Source organism: Bison bison, unplaced genomic scaffold (genome assembly GCF_000754665.1).
Source record: "Bison bison bison isolate TAMUID 2011002044 unplaced genomic scaffold, Bison_UMD1.0 scf7180017864289, whole genome shotgun sequence".
In the NCBI taxonomy this organism is placed as follows: Eukaryota; Metazoa; Chordata; class Mammalia; order Artiodactyla; family Bovidae; genus Bison; species Bison bison.
Window position 1 is genome coordinate 2,695,550 of NW_011494861.1, and position 20,439 is coordinate 2,715,988.

Sequence of the window (20,439 nt, forward strand, 5' to 3'; positions counted from 1 at the left end):
ACCAGCTGGCGCCCTGGGGAGTGAGCAGCCGCATCCCTCGAAGCTGACCCTGCGCCCCCTGCTCAGTCATCCCTCCCCCGTGTCTCTCCCTGTCTCCGTTCTCTTCCAGAGCAGAGCCTCTAGCCTCCCCTCCAGCTCCCGTCTGGGTTGGGCAAGTCTGCTGCTGTCTGCAGCCCCCACTGACCGCCCCCTTGGACCTAACAATAAACGTGGCTCCACCTCCACCTGCTGCCTGTCTCTGGGGGGACAGTCGGGGAGGGCCGTGATGTGCTTCCTGGCCCCTCTCCTCTTCCACCCTCATCTCAGTCTGAGGGGCCCCAGTTGGTGGGGTGGCCCCCTCCATGGGGCCACAGGCGTCTTTCCCAGAAGGGCTTGCTCTACTTCCACCCTCGTTTTGATGGTGGGGCCTTGAGGTCCAGAGAGGGGGCATAGGCTTGCCTGAGTTCCCACAGGGCAGCCAAGCTCTTGCTGCTCCCCTACCAGGAATCCAAGGACTGGGCTCAGAGCATCCTTGGGTCCACTTCCTATTCAGAGGGCAATTCAGGTCCTGTGTGTGATGGGCTAGGGGAAGCCTGACCCAGAGCAGAAGAGGCCAGGGAGGTTTTGATGGATGGAAACTGATTGCCCATCAACTCACTGACAGGTAATCTGGTCCCCCACATCTGGGGCTGACTGCCTCTGCACCCTGGGAAGCAGCCACGTAGAAGAAGAAAGGCAGTGCTGGGCTCCTACTTCCTGAAATGTCCCCTGCACCACCACCTGGGGGAGGGGGGCAGGACCCTCCCATGAGTGATGCTGACTTCCCTCTTCAAAGGCAGAATCAGCTGTTTCAGTGGGGAATGTGGGCACCAGACTCATCTGTGATCAATGTGGACTTGAACTTCCCTCAACTGCCCCCCTGTCTTGATCCAGGGAAGGTGGGTGGGGGGAGGGCCCAAGGGAGGCTGGGCTGGACTGTCCAAGACTGGGGGAGATGAACTTGGGGGTTGCTAGAGTCAGGGGTGGGTGGGTGACCCTCAGCCCAAGGAGATATCCCTCCTCCCATCCACTCCCCACCCAGTTCCTGGGGAATAAGGAAAGTCCCCTTCTCTTCTCTTGGTGCCTCCTTCCCCCGGGCAAATCCCACACCCCTCATTCCTGGAATTGGGACTCTGGCCCAGTGATTCCTGCAACAGAAGCCTTGGCCTAGGGCCCCCACCTTCCCTGGGGGTGTGAGTGCAGCCCCAGAGAATGTACATTCAAGTGTCGAGGGTGTCAGCTAAAGCCTGGAAGCCAGAGGAAGCCCCTCCCTAAACTGTCCCTTCAGCCCCTGGGTGGAGTGTCCTGTCTCTGGAAGGGCTTCTGGGGCTGGTGTCTGAGCTCGACCAGTAGCCTGAGCCAGGCTTCTGTGCCCGGCTCACCGTGCCTGTCTTCCCCCCTCTCCCCAGCCCTGTGTTCTGACCAGGTCTTCACTGCCCGGTCTGGGGAGCTCAGCAGCCCTGAATACCCACAGCCATACCCCAAACTCTCCAGCTGCACCTACAGCATCCACTTGGAGGAGGGATTCCACGTCATCTTGGACTTTGTGGAGTCCTTTGACGTGGAGACGCACCCCGAGACCCTGTGCCCCTACGACTCCCTCAAGGTCTGGTTCCTCTGGCCCCCACCTCATCCTGGCCCGGTAGGTCCTGGGGTGACGGGTATCTCTCCGTTTTCAGATTCGAACAGACAAGGCGGAATACGGCCCGTTCTGTGGGAAGACATTGCCCAGCAGGATTGAAACCAAGAGCAATACCGTGACCATCACCTTTACCACCGATCAGTCGGGGGACCACATGGGCTGGAAGGTCCGATACAACAGCACAGGTGAGGGCAGGTAGGGACTCTTCCAGAAGCATCAAGGAACCACAAGGGATGGAACTCTTCCTGGCTGGGCCCCGGAAACTGGGAAGGGACAATTTTTCCTTAACCTGCTCAGTGTCCCTGGATAAGTCTGAAAAGCAAACTGAAAGGTTAATGGGAAAAAGTATACTTGTTCATTTCATGTAAGTTTTATGTGGCACTAGGGCTTCCCAGTGGCTCAGATGCTATGAATCTGCCTGCAATGCAGGAGACCTGGGTTCACTCCCTAGGTCAGGAAGAGCCCCTGGAGAAGGGAATGGCATCCTACTCTGGCATTCTTGCCTGGAGAATCCCATGGACAGAGGAGCCTGTTGGGCTACAGTCCATGGGGTCACAAAGAATTGGACACGACTGAGTGACTAACACTCTACACACACTCCACGCTTTACATGGCACAACTGCCTTCCTAAGGAAATGAAGACCCAGAGACACAGCTGTGTACTTCTGTGCTGGGTCTGCTAAGGAGTGTGACAGGTTGAGGAATATAAAGTAAGGGTGGTGAACTGGGGGAAACTTGTTGTTCAGTCACTCAGTCATGTCTGACTCTTTGCGACCCCATGGACTGCAGCATGCCAGGCTTCCCTGTCCATCATGAACTCCTGGAGCTTGCTCAAATTCATGTCCATCGAGTCGGTGATGCCATCCAACCATCTCATCCTCTGTCGTCCCGTTTTTCTCCTACCCTGAGAAAGCCCAGCATCAGGGTCTTTTCCAATGTCAGTTCTTGGGATCAGGTGGCCAGTGTTGGAGCTTCAGCTTCAGCCTCAGTCCCTTCAATGACTCAAATGTAGCCAGCCTTGTTTGTTAGGATTCTTCTTGGCATCCCTTTGTCTTTGGTGATAAGTCTTCCCTCTGAGTGTAGGGAAGACACCTGTCACACAAGGGTCTTATAACCTGCTTCAGGGGAGAAGGGAGAGGTAAAGGGAGGAATATGGAAGGGTGTTGTCCCAAGGGCAAGGGAACTGTTATGTGCAAAAGCCCAGAGGCTCCATCTTTCTTGGTGTGAAGCTGCAGTGGGTGTGATGGGGTGGGCAGAGACGGGGGCTCCCGTCACACAGAGTTTGGACAGGGCATCTGCAGCTGGGGCTACACTCTGCCTCCCTGATCCGCCTCCACCCTCCAGGCCTCTTGGGCTTTCCCCACCTCTTCCTCATGACAGACCCTCACACACTGGATGGTTCTTGGTACTTCCTCCTTAGACACGAGTCCAAGTCCCCCATCTTCTGGGCACTGACCGCTGGATGTGACTGTCCCCCTGACAGTTGACACTCTCAGCCAACTGGTCTCTGAGGATGTTTTTGGAAGGGCCGAGTAACTGAACTGGAGAAACTCCAAAGCAAAATATTTGCAGCCCAAGCTGTGCTGAGAGTGCAGGCTGAGGGTCAGGCTGCCCAGCTTGATGTCCCAGCTGTAGTGCCACCTGCTTCCTGGCCGTGTGACACTGAGCTTCTTAAAGTAACTTTCCTGAGATATAATGTCTCAATTATCTAATGAAGGATAACATCTCTGTGGAAAGGTGGGGGTTGGTGGGCTAATGTAGAAGGCATGGGGTGTGTGTGAAGGAGGTATTACTTTTTAAAATGAGGAGACTGGATTAACAAAGATTAACCTTTGGGCCGCCTCTGTTGGACATGTGGGAAAGAATGAGAGCCTGGTCAGGAGGGCAGAGACCAGCACTTTGGGAAGCCTTTTCTTTTTTTTTGATGTGGGCCATTTTTAAAGTCTTTATTGAATTCGCCACAGTATTGCCTCTGTTTTTGTTTTTTTGGCCGAGGCATATAGTATCTTAGCTCCCTGACCAGGGATCGAACCCACACCCCACTGTGTTGGAAGGTAAAGTCTTAACCACTGGATGGCCAGGGAAGTCCCAAACATTTCATTATTTAAAAGCCTTTTGTTTTCCTGTGGGTCAAAGTAATAAAATTTCTAAACCTGGAGTACTGGTTTCAGAGCGAGTAGGAGGGAAAAGTCAGGTTTGCCAGCTGCTGAGTGAGAAGGGGCCAGCACATGGCCTGGCAGTGTGTGTGAAGGAGGGTGTGAGCAGGACCCTGGCCTGGGATTAAGACGGTCTCAGTAAGCCCTGGGATGTCCCTGGAGACTCTGGGGCCTGCCTGGGACTGAGAGTCACCCAGACACATAGAGATCGACTACTGGAGGAAGTGGAGGACAGGCAAATGGCCTGCGTGGGCTGAGGGGTGGCCTTGGGGGATTGTCAGCCATGGGGGATGGGCTGAAGCCATGGGGTGACAACAGGCCAGGGTTTGGGGGCCAAAGTGGAAGCCAGTCCTGAGCCCTGTGGGCACATGCTCATGAGGGACAGGAGAGGCTTCCCAGGTGCCAGTCTGGCTCTGAGCCACGAGGTCTGCTGGGAGGGCTCCCTGGCTGCGACCACCTCTTCAGTTCAGTTCAATTCAGTTCAGTCACTCAGTTGTGTCTGCCTCTTTGCAACCCCATGAATCGCAGCACACCAGGCCTCCTTGTCCATCACGAACTCCTGGACTTCACTCAAATTCATGTCCATCGAGTCGGTGATGCCATCCAGCCATCTCATCCTCTGTCATCCCCTTCTCCTTCTGCCCCCAATCCCTCCCAGCATCTGAGTTTTTTCCAATGAGTCAACTCTTCGCATGACGTGACTGAAGTACTGGAGTTTCAGCTTTAGCATCAGTCCTTCCAAAGAACACCCAGGACTGATCCCCTTCCAGTGCTTATTCCCTGGTGACTCAGCCGGTAAAGAATCCGCCTGCAATGCAGGAGACCTGAGTTCACTTCCTGGGTCAGGAAGATCCCCTGGAGAAGGAAATGGCAACCCACTCCCGTATTCTTGCCTGGGAAATCCTACAGATGGAGAAGCCTGGCAGGCTACAGTCCATGGGGGTCACAAAGAGTAGGACACAACTGAACGACTAACACTTTATTAGCAAAGCACGTTCGTCTGTGCTTCACACTCAGTCCTCACAAAGCCCCAGGAGGTGAGCAAACAGTCTCATCAGACTTATGGATGAGGAAACTGAGACTTTCCTGTGATTTAAATGCATGTGGTGCAACTCTTCTCCACTCCCGCCCCCACTGCCCCCGTTACATTCCCCAGTTCTCTGCAGTGTGTGTGAGGCCCCTGGTGGGGACCAGACACACCCTTTGCAATGACCATGCTCCCTTATTGCATGCCTGATTTTCTTTCCATCACTTTGGCTGAAGCCCAGGCCAGACAACAAATCCTAATTTGTACAGTAAGCAACGGAAAATTTAATCTTGCCTTTGGATTTAAATCTTAAGAACTCTATCCCACTTGTGGAAAGCTCTCTCTACACAATAAGTGTTTCACTTATAAATCAAGAACTTCTAATTGCTCAATTCAGACTTGCCTGCTGTAGACCACAGCCAAACCCATTCGTCTCATTTCCTTGCTCAGCTGAGCCTTGCCCTGATCCATTGGCGCCACCTAATGGCCGCATCTCCCCTGTGCAAGCCAAATACATCCTGAAAGACCACTTCTCCGTCTTCTGCGAGACCGGTTATGAACTTCTGCAAGTAAGTTAATATAAAACTGCTAACTGCAACCACAATCATGATGGTTTTTAAATGAATACACATTTATATCAGCAAGTATGTGAAAGGAAGATGGGAAAACAGCTGTCAGCATGGTGGTTTCTTTTCCCTGTGATTAAACAATAAAATTCAAAGAAATGATACATTTGCTAAGAGAAATGGCTATAGAAAAATTTCTGTTCTTAGGAATTCTGCTATTTAAAAAAAATAATTAATTTGTTTATAGCAGTGCTGGTTCTTCCTTGCTGCTCAGGTTTTCTCTAGTTGCAGCAAGCCGGGGGCTACTCTCTAGTTAGTGTGTGGGCTTCTCATAGTGGTAGCTTCTCTTGCTGTGGAGCACAGGCTCTTGAGCACAAGGATGAAGGGCTTAATTGCTCTGCAGCATGTGGAATCTTCCCGGAACAGGGATTGAACCCACATCTTCTGCATTAGCAGGAGGATTCTTAACCATTGAACCACCAGAAGTCCCAGAACTCTGCTATTTAAAAAAGCTTTGTCTTGGGGAGCGCTGGTGATATAAATGAACACCTTTCTCAGTTCCCTGGTAAAGCCACTGAAATGTTTGCCATTGTGCTCTATGTTATCACCTTGCTATAATCAAACTCCTCGTGGTCAAATGACCTTTACCTGAAACAACTCCTGGGCCCACAAAAAATTAAACAGCCCTTGCAAACAGTATATTCTGCAGAGTTATAAACAGTGACCACTGTTAAGGGAGAGGGAGGATAATTTCAAAAAATGCTTAGTGTGTTGCTTTAGGGGCCCAGGTAGGAGATTAACATGTCCTCTTTATGTTCTTCAAAATTGTCACTGAATCCCAATGGTAAAAAGTAATAACACTGAAATGATAGCTGGCTATGCAATCCAGTCCTGTGGAGGGGAGAAAAGTGAGACACTTTTCTCAATTCGCAAACTTCTGGGCAGGCTCTTACCATAGCTCCTTGAACTGCAAATCTGTTTTTCTTTTTAAATAAACATCTATTGAACATCTAGTTTTATCAGCCATTATCTTTAAAGATATATATATATTTTGCTATGCCTCGTTGTTTGTGGTTCCCCGACCAGGGATTGAACCCAGTCCCTGGCAGTGAAACCTTGAAGTCCTAACCATAACCACTGGACTGCCAGGGAAGTCTCACTCTCTTTTTTTAGTATTTCCTGTTCAGTCTCTGATGAAAGAAAAAAAAAATCATCCTGCTCTCCTTTGAAGCATAAAGCTTCTGTCAAAGCCACTTTCTTTCATTTAAAGTCCGTTTCAGGAAAATATCTCAAGGTCAAAAATGTCCTTCTAGATATTAGCAATGGAACTGATAGAAAACACCCTTGTGAAGTTTAAGGAAGTATTTTAAATGACTTTCCTCCAGCTAATAGCTGCAGGGTAGAAAAATCCAGACATATTCATTCCATGCCTGATCAGGTTGACCTTCCCCAGACTTCTGACCATCACCCTTTGGCACTTAAAGAAATGGTGCAGCATCAGCAGGAACTTGAAATCTGACATGTTCTTGGATTAAAATGGAAAGCAAAAACTGCTGCAAGAGGTCAACATCTTTGAGAGACACACGCAAGAAGACATTACCAAGCACACACATGTATCGAGGTAGCCGGGCTGTGTCATGTGGGTTCATCACCCTCCTTGGGAGCATCTCTCGAAACACTGGAAGAGGAACTACTGTGGAGTGCTTTATGATGAAAACGAGGAAATTAATATTTTCTCAATTCCTCTTTAGGGTAACTTACCCCTGAAGTCATTTGCTGCAGTCTGTCAGAAAGACGGGTCTTGGGACCGACCGATGCCAGTGTGCAGCAGTACGTATGTGCAACCACAACGCCCGCAGCTGCTTCTGCTACTACTGCTTCTGGTCTTTTTAGAAAATGATTTTATCAGGGCTTGAATTCTAAGTATGCTTGTCTTACCCAGTGTCTAGGTGTACTCTTAAGCAGTTAAAATGGGACCATGCTACTAGGAAAAGTATTTGCTTTAGTGTATGCAAAAGTACTTTTCTAAGTAAAAAGATGGGGAATAGAGAACAATTACATTGTAATACTCATAATCCCACTGTATCAGAGTATAACCACTGTTGCTATTTTGGTGTATATCTCAGTTACATATATCACACATACAAACATGTTCAGGCCACCACTTGATGCAGACAACTGCGGTATGTGTATGTGTATATACACGTACATACACACAGACATATATCCACATCAAACTGGGATGACAATGTCCATTACCATTTTGTGAACTGAGTCATGTATCTAATGAACTATGTTACATGTTCAGTTCAGTCACTCAGCTGTGTTCGACTCTTTGCAACCCCATGGACTGTAACATGCCAGGCTTTCCTGTCCATCACCAACTCCCGGAGCTTGCTCAAAGTCACGTCCATCAAGTTGCTGATGCCATCCAACCATCTCATCCTCTGTCGTCTCCTTCTCCTCCCATCTTCAATCTTTCCCAGCATCAGGGTCTTTTCCAATGAGTTAGTTCTTCACATCAGGTGGCCAAACTATTGGAGTTTCAGCTTCAGCATTAGTCCTTCCAATGACTGATCTCCTTGTAGTCCAAGGGACTCTCAAGTCTTCTCCAAGAACCCCAGTTCAAAAGCATCAATGTTAGTGGAAGTAACAAATTTACAAAACAAAAAAAAGTGAAAACCTCTCTTGCCCAAATCCTCAAACTGTTGATACCTTTAGGACACTGGGGTCCATTCCTTCACATTCGTTATCTCCTATGCTATTCATACTAATGTATTTCACTATTACATACTTTTGAACCAAAGTGGGATTCTCAAATCTGACTGCAGTTTACCCTTCCCCTCCATAATTGCTGGGCTATCTTTCCACATCAATTCAAGTACTAACAGAGCTGCTCATTCTTATTAATGACTGTCTAGTATTCCATGAGACCTGATTTTCAGTCCATGCGATCTTTATTTCGTTTACCATTACAGATGCTGTAGTTAATACCTCTGTACCTATATCTTCACCTATCTTGTTCAACGGTTTCTACAAAATTCCTAGGGGAATTTAAATATTTTCATCTCTAAAATTTATATTCCTGTCAGAATATACCACCAATATACCACCAATTTTTAGTTTAAAAAACAGTAAGAGTTGGCACTGAAGGGAGTGTTGGAGTAAGAGGTATGGGTGTGAGCCCTGGTTTTGCCACTTCTGTGGTTATGGGCATATTACCTGTGGAGAAATTATAGACAATGTGGACTAAGCACTTGGCACAGAGCCAGATACACTGCTATTAAGCTGCTGAAAACCAAGTATTATTTTTTTAGTATCCACAGAAATACATCAACAACGTTTTATTGTGTACAAAACTATGACTTTCAGACTGATACCACTTTCTCACAAACGGGTTAGTTATTTCACATTAATGTCCGAACAGGTATGAATTCCAACCCAAACTCAAGGTAGCATGACTTCTAGGCCTTCTAAAAAGCTAAGGATCATAACAAGCTGAGTCCTTCAGTCATTTTTGTATTGTTCTACCCTTAAGGCCAATCAAATTGCACCATTTACATGGAGCCAGACTGTACATGCCACCTGCACGCCGCGCTGTTTTCTTCTGTTGCAATTTTGTTGCACGAGGAGATATTCAATAAATGCCAACCACTTTTTTTACATGTGGGAATGCTAAGGAAGTCCAAGTGGTTCCAAATCCCCTTCCTTTAGGGAAAGCATCCTACCCTCCTTGCCCAGGGCCTTCACTTCAATCTAGCCATTTACTGAGGGATAGGAAGGAGTGACGCTTTAAAACCACACTTAGGGTGATGCTCATTTTCAGAGATGAAATGATGTCCACCTTGAATGTGCCTTCAGGTTACAGCACCACACAGCCAACCACCATCACAATCTCCACACATCATTTTAATGTTAGAATTCAGCACAAACTGACTTCCCTCTCCCATTATTTATTATTTATTAGTTGTGGACTGTGGCCCTCCTGACGATCTACCCAGTGGCCAGGTGGAGTACATCACAGGTCCTGCTGTGACCACATACAGGGCTGTGGTTAAATACCGCTGTAATGAGTTCTACACGATGACAACCAACGATGGTAAGCAAACTGTTCCAAGTTGGGGGTGGGTAATATTTGGAACCTAAGCCCTCATGATCTGAAAATAAACTTACCCAACATTTTTGGCTAAGGCTAGGCAAAAGATTAAAAGGCACGTCTCCCACCTGCTAAGTGAAATATTGCAGCTGAAGTGACTTTAATGTCAATTTACAAGAATCTGAAAACAGATCTTATCTAGTAAATGACTACCACAAACACACAATATATTCCAAATGGTTTAATTTAACAAGTCAAAACCTTATCATTAAGCACTTGAGATCTTGATACATATTCAAGTTACACGTCTAAAAGGTTTCCACTTTGCAAGCAAACATGGTAATGCAGAGACCTCTTATTTATGAAATCATGTAAAACGGTTATTCAGAACCTCTATTTCCCACTGATGCTCAAGAATCAACATTTTTCAAGGGGGTATTCAAGCAAATGACAACCACCTTTTACATGCAGTTAAACATTTTTGTTTTTCCAATGATTTGCAGGTAAATATGTGTGTGAGGCTGATGGATTCTGGACGAGCTCCAAAAGAGAAAAATCACTCCCAGTCTGTGAGCCTGGTAATGGATACATTTATACAAGAGATTTGTAATTGATGGAAAGTAGAACTGGGTAGAAGACAGTAAGTAGGGCTTTAGCTGTGTTGGCAGAAATGTAACTTCAGCACTTGGCTCTTAGACCAACTTATTATTTCCAAATAATATGTTCTCATTACCCCTTTCCATGTGGAGAGGTTTGTTAGGTCCTGACTGCATCAGTCATTTGATTATTTTTGACCTTACAACTAGGCAAGCATAAAAAATTAAATACTTAAAATTATCTTGAACCATTTATACATTTATAAACACGAGTTCTTCTGTTACTTTTCTTCTCTATAGAAATGCTATTAAAACCCAAAGCTAATAACCTCATTATTTCCCTAAGCAATTGTTTCCAATGACATCTAGTTTTTAAACATTAATGCAATTTGCCTTTTAATAGTACTCAGAAAAAGTTTTTACCAGAATTGGCTCTGAAGATATAGTTGACAAAGAAGAAAAAAAATCAGAAAAGTAATAGTATATCCATTACCCCTGTTACTGGGTTTAGTCTTCTCAGTTGACACAATGTTTATAAGCTTTCATAAGAGTATTCTGCCACAACAGGAAACAGATTTGCTACATTAATAAGCATATTTAGTTAGCAATATACAGTAAAGTCTAGTGTCTGGAAGGAACAACTAGACCAGAAATAATTTCTGAACCTGAAGGTTCCTGGCTACAACTGTAACATTCTCATTTTTAAAACATTTAAATGTTCAAAGGTGAAAGTAGTCTGCAAATCCTATGATACTGACCCTAGTTCCTGCTTTCCCAGAACTACAGTGTAGATACCCCATTTTACAAGGAGGAAAACAGAAGCAATGGAGAGGTTATTTACTTTCACTTCCTGTGCACACCAGCTCAGACAACTCCTGTTAGCCCTACCGAACACATCCCCAGTCCTGAGACCAAGTTACTTTGGCAAAACAAATTAGTTTCTACATATTAATTTTCACTCACCTCATTTTCTGAGGAGCTAAAAAATACCGAATGGTTTTATCGGATCTTTGAACAATGTTTCGAGCAGTAAAACATATATATACTATACTCACTTGCCTGTACAGGTGGACAAACACCAATTCGTGTGATACAATTTTTGGGTGACATGAAACATGAGTAATTGACAACTCCAAAGTGGTAATAATTAGAGAAAAACACCATCAGGTTTCTGTAAAGCCTCTATACATCTGCTTATTTCCCCAGTGTGTGGAATATCCACCCGTACTACAGAAGGTCGTATATATGGAGGACAAAACGCAAAGCTTGGTTATTTTCCTTGGCAAGTGCTGTTACTAGGTAAAACTATGGCAGCAGGTGCACTTCTGTACGACAACTGGATCCTAACAGCTGCTCATGCTGTATATGACCAAAAGGAAGACACTGCCTCCCTACAGATTAGAATGGGTGCCCTGAAGAGAATATCACCTAATTATACACAAGCCTGGGCGGAGGCCATTTTTATACATGAAAGTTACATTCATGATGCTGGTTACGATAACGACATAGCACTGATTAAACTGAAGAACAAAGTTGCAATCAACAGCAACATCATGCCTATTTGTTTGCCAAGAAAAGAAGCAGAATCTTTCATGAGGACAAATGACATTGGAACTGCATCTGGATGGGGATTAACCCAAAGAGGGTTTCTTGCCAGAAATCTAAAGTTTATTGACATACCAGTTGTTGACCATCAAAAATGTACTGCTGCCTACGAAAAGAAGTCCTATCCAGACGGAAGGGTAACTGATAACATGCTTTGTGCTGGCTTGCAAAGTGGGGGCAAGGACAGCTGTAGAGGTGACAGTGGGGGGGCATTAGTGTTTCTAGATAATGAGACCCAGAAGTGGTTTGTGGGAGGAATAGTGTCCTGGGGTTCCATTAATTGTGGGGAAGCAGATCAGTATGGGGTCTACACCAAAGTCATAAACTACATTCCCTGGATCAAGAGCATCATTAGTAGTAATTTTTAACTTTGTGTCTTCAGCTAGTACGTGATTCTTTGTTTTAAAAAATATCCGTAAAAGATCTTAGTGGCAAATTGACCTGAGAAACATGAACAGGAGCGCTGCCATTCCACCCCAACTGAACCAGACTGCAGGTGAGCCTGCCTTTCAGGCATGTGTCCACTAGCCACTCTTCCACTACTTAACTCTTTGATTTAAGGGGACATAAGCCACTGTAGTGATACTCATCTTGGCCAATCCATTACAAACTCATGGATTAAATCTCCATTTACTTACTTAACAAAGTCCAGTGTCTTTTTCTACTATCCATTTGCATTTCTATGAAATTTCCTATTCATGTTCTTTAACTATTTTTGTATTTGTTCTTATTGATCTGAGAATATTATATATTACAGCAGTATTGGTTCAGGAGTTACTTTGAATGTTTTTCTTGGGTAGATAAATTGGAAATAGCAACACTTTGGCCTATGTATAGATTGATTTCCATGTTAAAACCAACACTATCATTTTTTAATTATAAAAAACTGCCAAAGAACACGAACAGCACTATTTCACATTGTCAAGAGATTTTCTAAAGGACAATTTGGCAATATATTTCACAAGTCTTAAAAGCGTGCATAGTCTTTGACCTGGTAATTACAATGCTAAGATTTTAATTTAGCTGTGAGAATATTCCTAGCACTTGGAAATAACCTAAATAATGTTCAAATTCAGAAGACAGTTGATTCAAAAGTGGCATTTTCATAAGAAATATATTAAAAATAAGTGGCAGTATTATTAATAAATGTAGTTTTTTTTCTTACCATGAACATGAAATACTTGGGCACACTTAAAAATAGATTACACATCGTACAACAGCTGAGTACAGAACTTAAATACACAGTTGAGAGTTGCTCTCCTAGTAATCAACAACAAAAAACTATTCTAATTATCACATACATCTGAATTACTATGTACTTAACATCTTTCCTAAGGACAAAATTTAAGCCCTGACCCAACCTTAAAAAATTTCATTTAGTTGGCCTCCCTAAAAAGTTTTAATACCTAACACTCAACAAAATTCCTCATTCTAGCCAAAGAGTCACCATTATTATGTAGAAATTCACTGTGATTTCAACTAACTTCTCTTGTACATATAAAGTGCAACTTCTAGAGACTCACTTTTTAAAGCTAACTTTCCAGCATCTTTGTCACATAAATAAAAAAAGAAACTGTATTTTTCCAGTAAGACTCCAGACACTAAACTGTGGTGGCAACAAAAATTTTTATTCAACTGGTTCAAAAAAGTTTTTAGAATGAATGCATTTAGATGACCAAATAGACTTAAACAAATCTTTGCCAAATAGTTTACTTCTAAACTTCAATTTTTTTTTTTTAGGGTAGAATTAAATACCCATAGCTATGCAGTACCATAAACATGTTAATAGAAGGCTACTCAACATTGAAAGCCTTCTAAGACTGGTAACTAGATTTATACAAGTGTAAATAAGGGATTAAAACCATGCCATTGACAAAGTTAACTTACCCCTGGGCTTCTTGAAGGCTTGTCAGTTTAGTCTTTGGAGGTCCCCGAATACCATTTTAAGTTACCATGTTACTGCTGCTGAGTAATAGTGCAAGTGCTAAAATGCAAAATTCAGATGGTACAGGGTTTGGAAATCATGCAATTTAGATGCAGAAAAAAAAAATTAAAACAACGCAAGATCCTTTACAGAGGAAACTGAATAAAACAATGTGGCGACCATAAGCCTAAAAGACGACTTCATTTATAAAAGTTTAAAACACATAACTTGCAAAATGACAAACCTATTTATCATAATCTAATTAGATAAGGGCATTAGGTAAATCATCAACACAAAAACTGTTACATTCTTCCACTAGAAAAGGAGCTGACTCTCACATAAGTTAGTTACATTTTAAGTACAATAGAGAATCAATATATTATTGCTTTTACATACTTAACAATGCACCGTGAGAGTCTTGAGTTTTGTAGATTTATTTGACATTATACTATCTCCCCACCTTTGGAAGACAAAGCCCCTTTCACTTAACACTTCCACAGACAGACAACCCACCCTGCTAGTTCTTAAAGCTATCAGGCTTCTTAATGGATTTCAGGCACAAGATAATTTGTGGTTTCTTCTACTTTATCCCTATTGCAATTAATTCCACTTTTCAAATCCCCATCTAGAAAGGTGCTGATATTCCCTTCATTTCAATTGATAGGCTTTGCTACAAAGCATTTTAAATTAACATTGCTTTGCCCACTCCTTCAAATAAGAATATTTTTAGAAGGATGATTTCCCAATGGAGATTTATACAGGCCATGTAAATAGAACATCACCCAAATGCACAGAGGCACTAAGAAAAAGCTGGAGGGTACTGCTTACCATTTTAGGTGTGGTCACCCAGACTTATTAAAAACTAGATTTGAAAAAACAAAAAACAAAAAAAACTTTTCACTTTGGACAATGCAAGAACAAATAGCAATTAAGTCTGGGTATCAGGTGTCAATGCATGACAGGTGATGAATCCATTTGACTTGAGACAACTTTTCAAATAAGTTTATTTGAAGCAAAATAAACTATTGCCAAGAAACTTTATGAAAGTTCCATCTCAAAAGGGTCAAAAAAAGGGGAATTAACTGCTATGAATTCTTTGCATTCAGGGCTGCAAAACAAAGACACATATTATTTAAATCAGTTTTATTTAAGAATTTCCAACAGTGACAACTCTTATAAAAAGCATCCAAGCACAGGACACAGAACTGCAGCAAACAGCATTCTTATGGGTAGCTAACAGACATGAGAACTTCCACCCTGCTTTGAGACACCCCGAGCTCACTGGTGAACTCTGCTTCCAAGTACTCCTGCAAAGCACACCACAAGCTCAGTCCATGTTCTCAACCCATCAGCTTCAGTTCACATTACCACACTTACAGATCAGTAACAGAAGAGAACACACACCATACAGCATTCACAGCAGTTGACAAAGGGGTAAGGGAAATACAAGTATCGTTTCACTTAACACATTCAGCTAACGTGGGTCATCTAAGAACAAAACTCACTTAAAAGTCTTCCAACAGATGTGGATGTCCTTTGAATGCAAAAACATTCGTACATTATTTGCTATCCTTGCTCTCTGCACACTCTCTCACCAAAGCCACAGGATTGAGAGACACATCTCGCCAAGTTAAAAAATATCCATTATGCACCACCAAGTCTCTGCACGCGCTCTCTCCTTTTCTCGCTCATACTAGCCTCTCATGCCTCGGCACCACCATCAATCCCACACAAGGTTTCAAAAGTTCAAACAGCCTTCTGGTTCCATATCACAGCCTTGCGTTCATAGCGTTGATACGACTCCATGAAATAAAGAGTAGCGGATAAAAATGGGACACCCACCGTCAAAGACGCAGCCTGCGCAGCGTGATGGCGAGTTCTTGAATGAGAAAGCATGTAGACAGAAGTATTCCTATGGCAGAATATTTACAGCACTACTTTCAATGAAGTGCTTCTTCCATAAACATTTGAAATGAGATGAACTGCAGAGATTAAATGAAGGCTTCATATTGTACTTTTGTATATGAAGGGAGACAAGTGTTAAAACAAAAACAAAAAAAAACAAAAGAACCAACCACTGTGACACCATGATCTCCAAAGAGGAGATTTTCCTAAGGAAAGAAATCCATATGGTGGGGTTCAAATTAAAACAAGGAGAAAAGAATGTAGTCCTAATCAATGGTTTCCATTTTGAACATGCAAAGAATTCACTTGACAGTCCAGGGATAAAATATTACAGGAGAAACCCTTTGATATCAATTGTAGTGTGTTGGTTTACCAATCAGGCAAACAGCAGTTCACGTTCAAACACTCAATATTTCAACCCTTTATGTAACAAAACTTATAAAATTCCTTTAGCTCTTCCTCTTTTTCTAAAGAAAAATGTCAAAAATACTGCTGAATATACTCCACACTGAACAAACCAATTTTGAAAATTCTTACATGTTATTTTACAATATACTTACCATGAGTTTAGAAAAATTTGAATTCCCACCAGTATACCAACTAACTGTAACCCAATGTCTACATTCCCCAGCCAGAAGATTTAGAATCCATGCTAGAGCCGAAGCCTCCATTAAAACCACTGCCTGACCCTGCATTTGATGCCGATCCCCAACCAATCGCTGCACCTGAATTAGAACCACTGTAAGAGTTATTTCCAGAACCAAAAGCCTGATTTGGCTCCCTCTGCATGTTGCCTTGGCTTTGGTTATTACCTGATGGGCCAGACTGGTTCTGCTGACTGGCTAACATGCCCATCATACCCCAGCTGCTCTGCAGAGCAGCCTGGGCTGCAGCCATCATTGCTGGGTTAATGCTAAAAGCACCAAAGTTCATCCCTCCACCCATATTACTACCCTGATTGTTTCCCAAACCCGCTCCACCCCCTCGACTATTTCCAAATCCACCCTGATTCCCAAAGCCACCTGGATTACCACCAAATCTTCCACTTCTTTCTAACTGTCTATTGCTATTGTGCTTAGGTTCAGCATTGGATATATGTACGCTGATTCCTTTAATGATCAAGTCCTCTCCACAAAGAGACTGGGCAACCTATAAAAAATAAGGGATGTAAATAGAGGAGATTAAACCATTGATTCATACAAAGTAGCAATAAAACTTAGATTTCAAGCCATCATCTACACTGGAGAAAAAAATCAGCAAGGAGCACTTATTTCCTTTAAACCCATAAAATAGCCTTTAGCTTTATAGTAATGGCAGCAGGGATTTTTCCGTTCATTTTCAAAGGATGTGTAACACTCCCACTTAAATGTCACATATTAAAAATATACCTAATCACAAATATTCAGACCCAAATACAGGGTCAGAGAGCTTAGTTAGTAAGGATGGTAATTAGCTGGAAGGGCAATGTTCAACAGAAATCACCTAACTGGGGCAAAGTTATTAAGAGAAAAATACCTGATCATCTGCAAACGTAACAAAGGCAAAAGCCCTGAACGGTTTGGGGATGAAGACATCTACCACTTCTCCATACTGGCAAAAGAACTGCCGCAGTTCATCAGCAGTCATGTCCTCTGTACAACGCCCAACAAACACCTTTCTGCTTCTCAAAGGCTCATCTGGGCTTTGCTGATCAAATCAAAAGGAAGAAAAACCATCAGAAATATTTTACAAGCAATGAAAACAGCATTCTGGTGGAGGATGTAACACAATCTACCTGCCTTTTCTTTAGGTGAGTGCTTAAAAAGTAGGTACATCCTTTCTTTTTTGTATTAGCACATCTTCTTGTAAGACTTCAATGCTTTTAATTTTAAAGCTGATGAAAGTATATTTGGATTAAGGAAAGTTGATGAATTAGAAATGTCCTGGCAAAGAGGATAATGTTCCAAATAAGCAAGTCTTGCTTGCTTGGAATAAGTAAGGCTTTTGTAACAAGATCAACATATTCTAATTGTCTTTGTTAACACTAACGAGATCCACATATTCTCTGTTCACATGTAACTATGTAAGAAATTGCTAATTCATTAAATAACAAGAGAAAGAATAAAATGAATCATGTTTTATTCTGGAGAAGCAATAAACTAAGTATTTCAAACAAATATATAAAATATTCACCATGCATTAAGGTCCTGAGACTTTTAACAAAAGATTTCAAGAACACACCCCGCCACATTTTCCAATTGTAATGTTTTATTTTACAGTGTCTTTTAATTAAGTTTGTCACCACAAATGGCCAAAGCAGAGAAAACAAGAGAAAGTACCTTAGAATTTGGAAGTTTACAGTCACACCATCGTCCATCTATCATATGTCGTTGTGACATTACTTTCACCTGGGTTTCATATTCCGTGAAGCGAACGAAGCCAAACCCTTTTGAATGACCAGTTTTAATATCCTTCTTGACCTAGAAAAAAAATCATTTAAATTCACTAAATCTACACACACATATAACCAACCCAGAGTACACACATGAAGGGAAATAGTATAAACCAAATTTCTTTTCAGCACCCATTACGCATACATATAATAAATATTAAAAATATCACCTACTGAACATGAAGGGTAGCATCACCAGAACAAGGAGTTCTGGACGCTCATTCACTGAAAAACTGTTAAGTGAAACCAAAGCTTACCTGAACCATAAGAACTTCTCCAAAGGTACTGAAGTAATCTTTCAGATCCTGTTCAGTTGTTTTCCATGGGAGACCCAACACTATTAAATCAGATGTTTTCTGGACCGCTCTTTTCACTTTCACTGCTGATGAAGCATCTGTTTCATCCATTTTTCTTTTGTTATCTAAACAAAATGAGCAGAAATCTTTTAGAACATTCATTTAACACTTTAAACACTTCACCCCCTTCATGCAGAAATGAGAAACAAAAACATTCTAGGAATAGTAAGACACTGGAAACTTCTGGTAATGAGTGATGTTAGCTCTCATGGACAGAATAAGGCTTAAATAAGTGGCTCGGTTGCTTTTCTGGAGCCAATCTGGGGATTCTAACCTCTGGTTCTGTAACAGCTCAAGATTACAACTGTATGTTCTCCCCTCTCAAAAGATGTATCAAAACAAAAGTTCCTTTATTTTCACTTTAAAATACATTAAGGAAGGAAAAAAAACAGGTTGAAAAACAATGATACTATCTTTGTGCCTATTAAATATATTTCCTTGCTTATTTTAATGTCAATAATCTGACTACCACAAAATTAGCAACTGTAATTTCCAGTTATAGATTTTTAAGGCTGATTTCAGTTTTTCTGTTTTATGTCCAAACTTTCAACATCAAACTCACATTAATTTTATAATAACAGAAACTTAAGGTTATTAAAAAAAAAAAACCAGTATTTGGAAGAGCAGAGAAACTCAATGACATTTGGACAAAAGACAGACCATTTTTTGGAGTAGCGTTATGTTCACAGCAAAATTGAGGAAGGCATATTTCCCATATACCCTTCCCTCTACACAGGCAGAGCCCCACCCCATTATAAAAATCCCCTACCAGGGTGGTACACTTGTTACAACTATGAACCTACATCAATACATTACTATCTAAATGACATTTCAAATTTGGGTAAGTATTTATCTACAACCAATGGATCAAGAAACTGCAGACTAAAAGAAACCAAGTTGATTCCAGTAAAATTTTTCTTGATACATGAAAAAATCTCTTGAGGCAACATCTTAAATACTGACCAAATAGTACACCTTTGTTGCAATATAAAGTTACAATAAAAGTAACAGATCTATCAACTAGCACAAAGTACCTACTGATAAAATGTACTTAGTTCCTTGGCACACTTCTAAATCTTCATGCTTCCTTTTAGATTAAAACCATCACTGATAAGACACAGTGAGAAAAAGCCCAGACCTAAAACTATAATTAGGACTGAATTACTTCAAGATTTGGGCTATTGCAACTGATGTTCATTTAAGGGGGAAAAAAAAAGGAGTAAAATTAGCTGAATGAATGACGTAGCTTGCAAGGATTAAGAACAAACCAAAATATTGAGGCACTTCAGAGGACTATTTTCAACAGACTGATAGAACTGCAAAGCATTCTTAATTTCTTAAACTTGGCATTAGTTCAGCAAAATTAGTGCAGATAATTAAACACATAGTTTTAAAAACATGTTCTGTATTCCAATTCTCACTCATTTAGTGGTCTTCCAAGCTTGTCTGACAGTAACTTTTGAAGAAATACTTGGGCAATAAATAGGAGATGGTTTACCACGAAGAGACCATGATCTATGCTTGAGAACGAGATACAAACCTATACTTTAGGATCACTGCAAAACCAAATGGCAACAAACCTTTGGGATAGTTGACAACATATACCAGATTCCCCCAGCCAGCATCGGGGGCGTGCAGAATTCCTTCTACCAGACGGACACCTCTCATACACTGAGACACTGGATTCCGGTAGCGCAGCCCACATGCCCCTGGAAACTGGGCTGTAACCGTGGACAGCAGCACTGTCCCATCGTCTTCCGATGGTATCTCAATGGGCTCGTCATTCTCATCTTCGGTTACCCGAATATATTCAGACATCTTTGTTTCTCTTAAAGGGAAAAGAGATACAAATGACTTAACAATTGTGGTCAAAGTAACTGTTTCCTTATCCCAGCTGATGTATACGTCACTGTTTTGTAACTTGTAGAAAAATTCTCTGGTCTCTGGATTCTTACAGGTGTTGATTATCCCCGAAAAACGAGAAAGTAAAGGCAAGGATAGCTATTAAAATGTAATGCCTCGCTAGTTCATTAAGTATTTGATGAATGCCTACTATACATCAAGTGCTGCCATTGTGAAACTAGTCTCAGATGGCATGCTAGTGGCAAGGCGGGGGG

The 20,439-nt window shown here is 42.1% G+C and overlaps 2 protein-coding genes across 6 annotated transcripts in view; one reads left to right on the forward strand and one right to left on the reverse strand.

Moving 5' to 3' along the window:
• The window catches only part of MASP2 (mannan-binding lectin serine peptidase 2), a 15,454-nt gene extending 2,420 nt beyond the window's left edge, over positions 1-13,034 (forward strand). Inside the window, exons 5-11 of one of the 3 annotated variants that reach the window (XM_010849898.1) lie at positions 1,428-1,624; positions 1,698-1,845; positions 5,294-5,412; positions 7,161-7,239; positions 9,377-9,508; positions 10,009-10,083; positions 11,308-13,034. In XM_010849898.1, coding sequence (XP_010848200.1) covers positions 1,428-1,624; positions 1,698-1,845; positions 5,294-5,412; positions 7,161-7,239; positions 9,377-9,508; positions 10,009-10,083; positions 11,308-12,074 — 1,517 coding nt within the window. In that variant the 3' untranslated portion in view covers positions 12,075-13,034. Of the gene's footprint in view, positions 1-109; positions 225-1,427; positions 1,625-1,697; positions 1,846-5,293; positions 5,413-7,160; positions 7,240-9,376; positions 9,509-10,008; positions 10,084-11,307 lie in introns of those variants that run through there. The other 2 variants (XM_010849899.1, XM_010849900.1) reach the window with 2 other exon arrangements.
• A 279-nt stretch (positions 13,035-13,313) lies between these two features.
• Positions 13,314-20,439, reverse strand: part of TARDBP (TAR DNA binding protein) — a 7,892-nt gene continuing 766 nt past the window's right edge. The window contains exons 2-7 of one of the 3 annotated variants that reach the window (XR_826102.1): positions 19,903-20,150; positions 18,224-18,387; positions 17,854-17,994; positions 17,051-17,221; positions 15,473-16,684; positions 13,314-14,492 (exon numbers count right to left, since the gene is read on the reverse strand). Coding sequence is in view for 1 of the 3 variants with exons in the window: in XM_010849902.1 (XP_010848204.1) it covers positions 16,154-16,684; positions 17,051-17,221; positions 17,854-17,994; positions 18,224-18,387; positions 19,903-20,140 (1,245 nt within the window). In the remaining 2 variants the exon portion in view is untranslated. The other 2 variants (XR_826101.1, XM_010849902.1) reach the window with 2 other exon arrangements.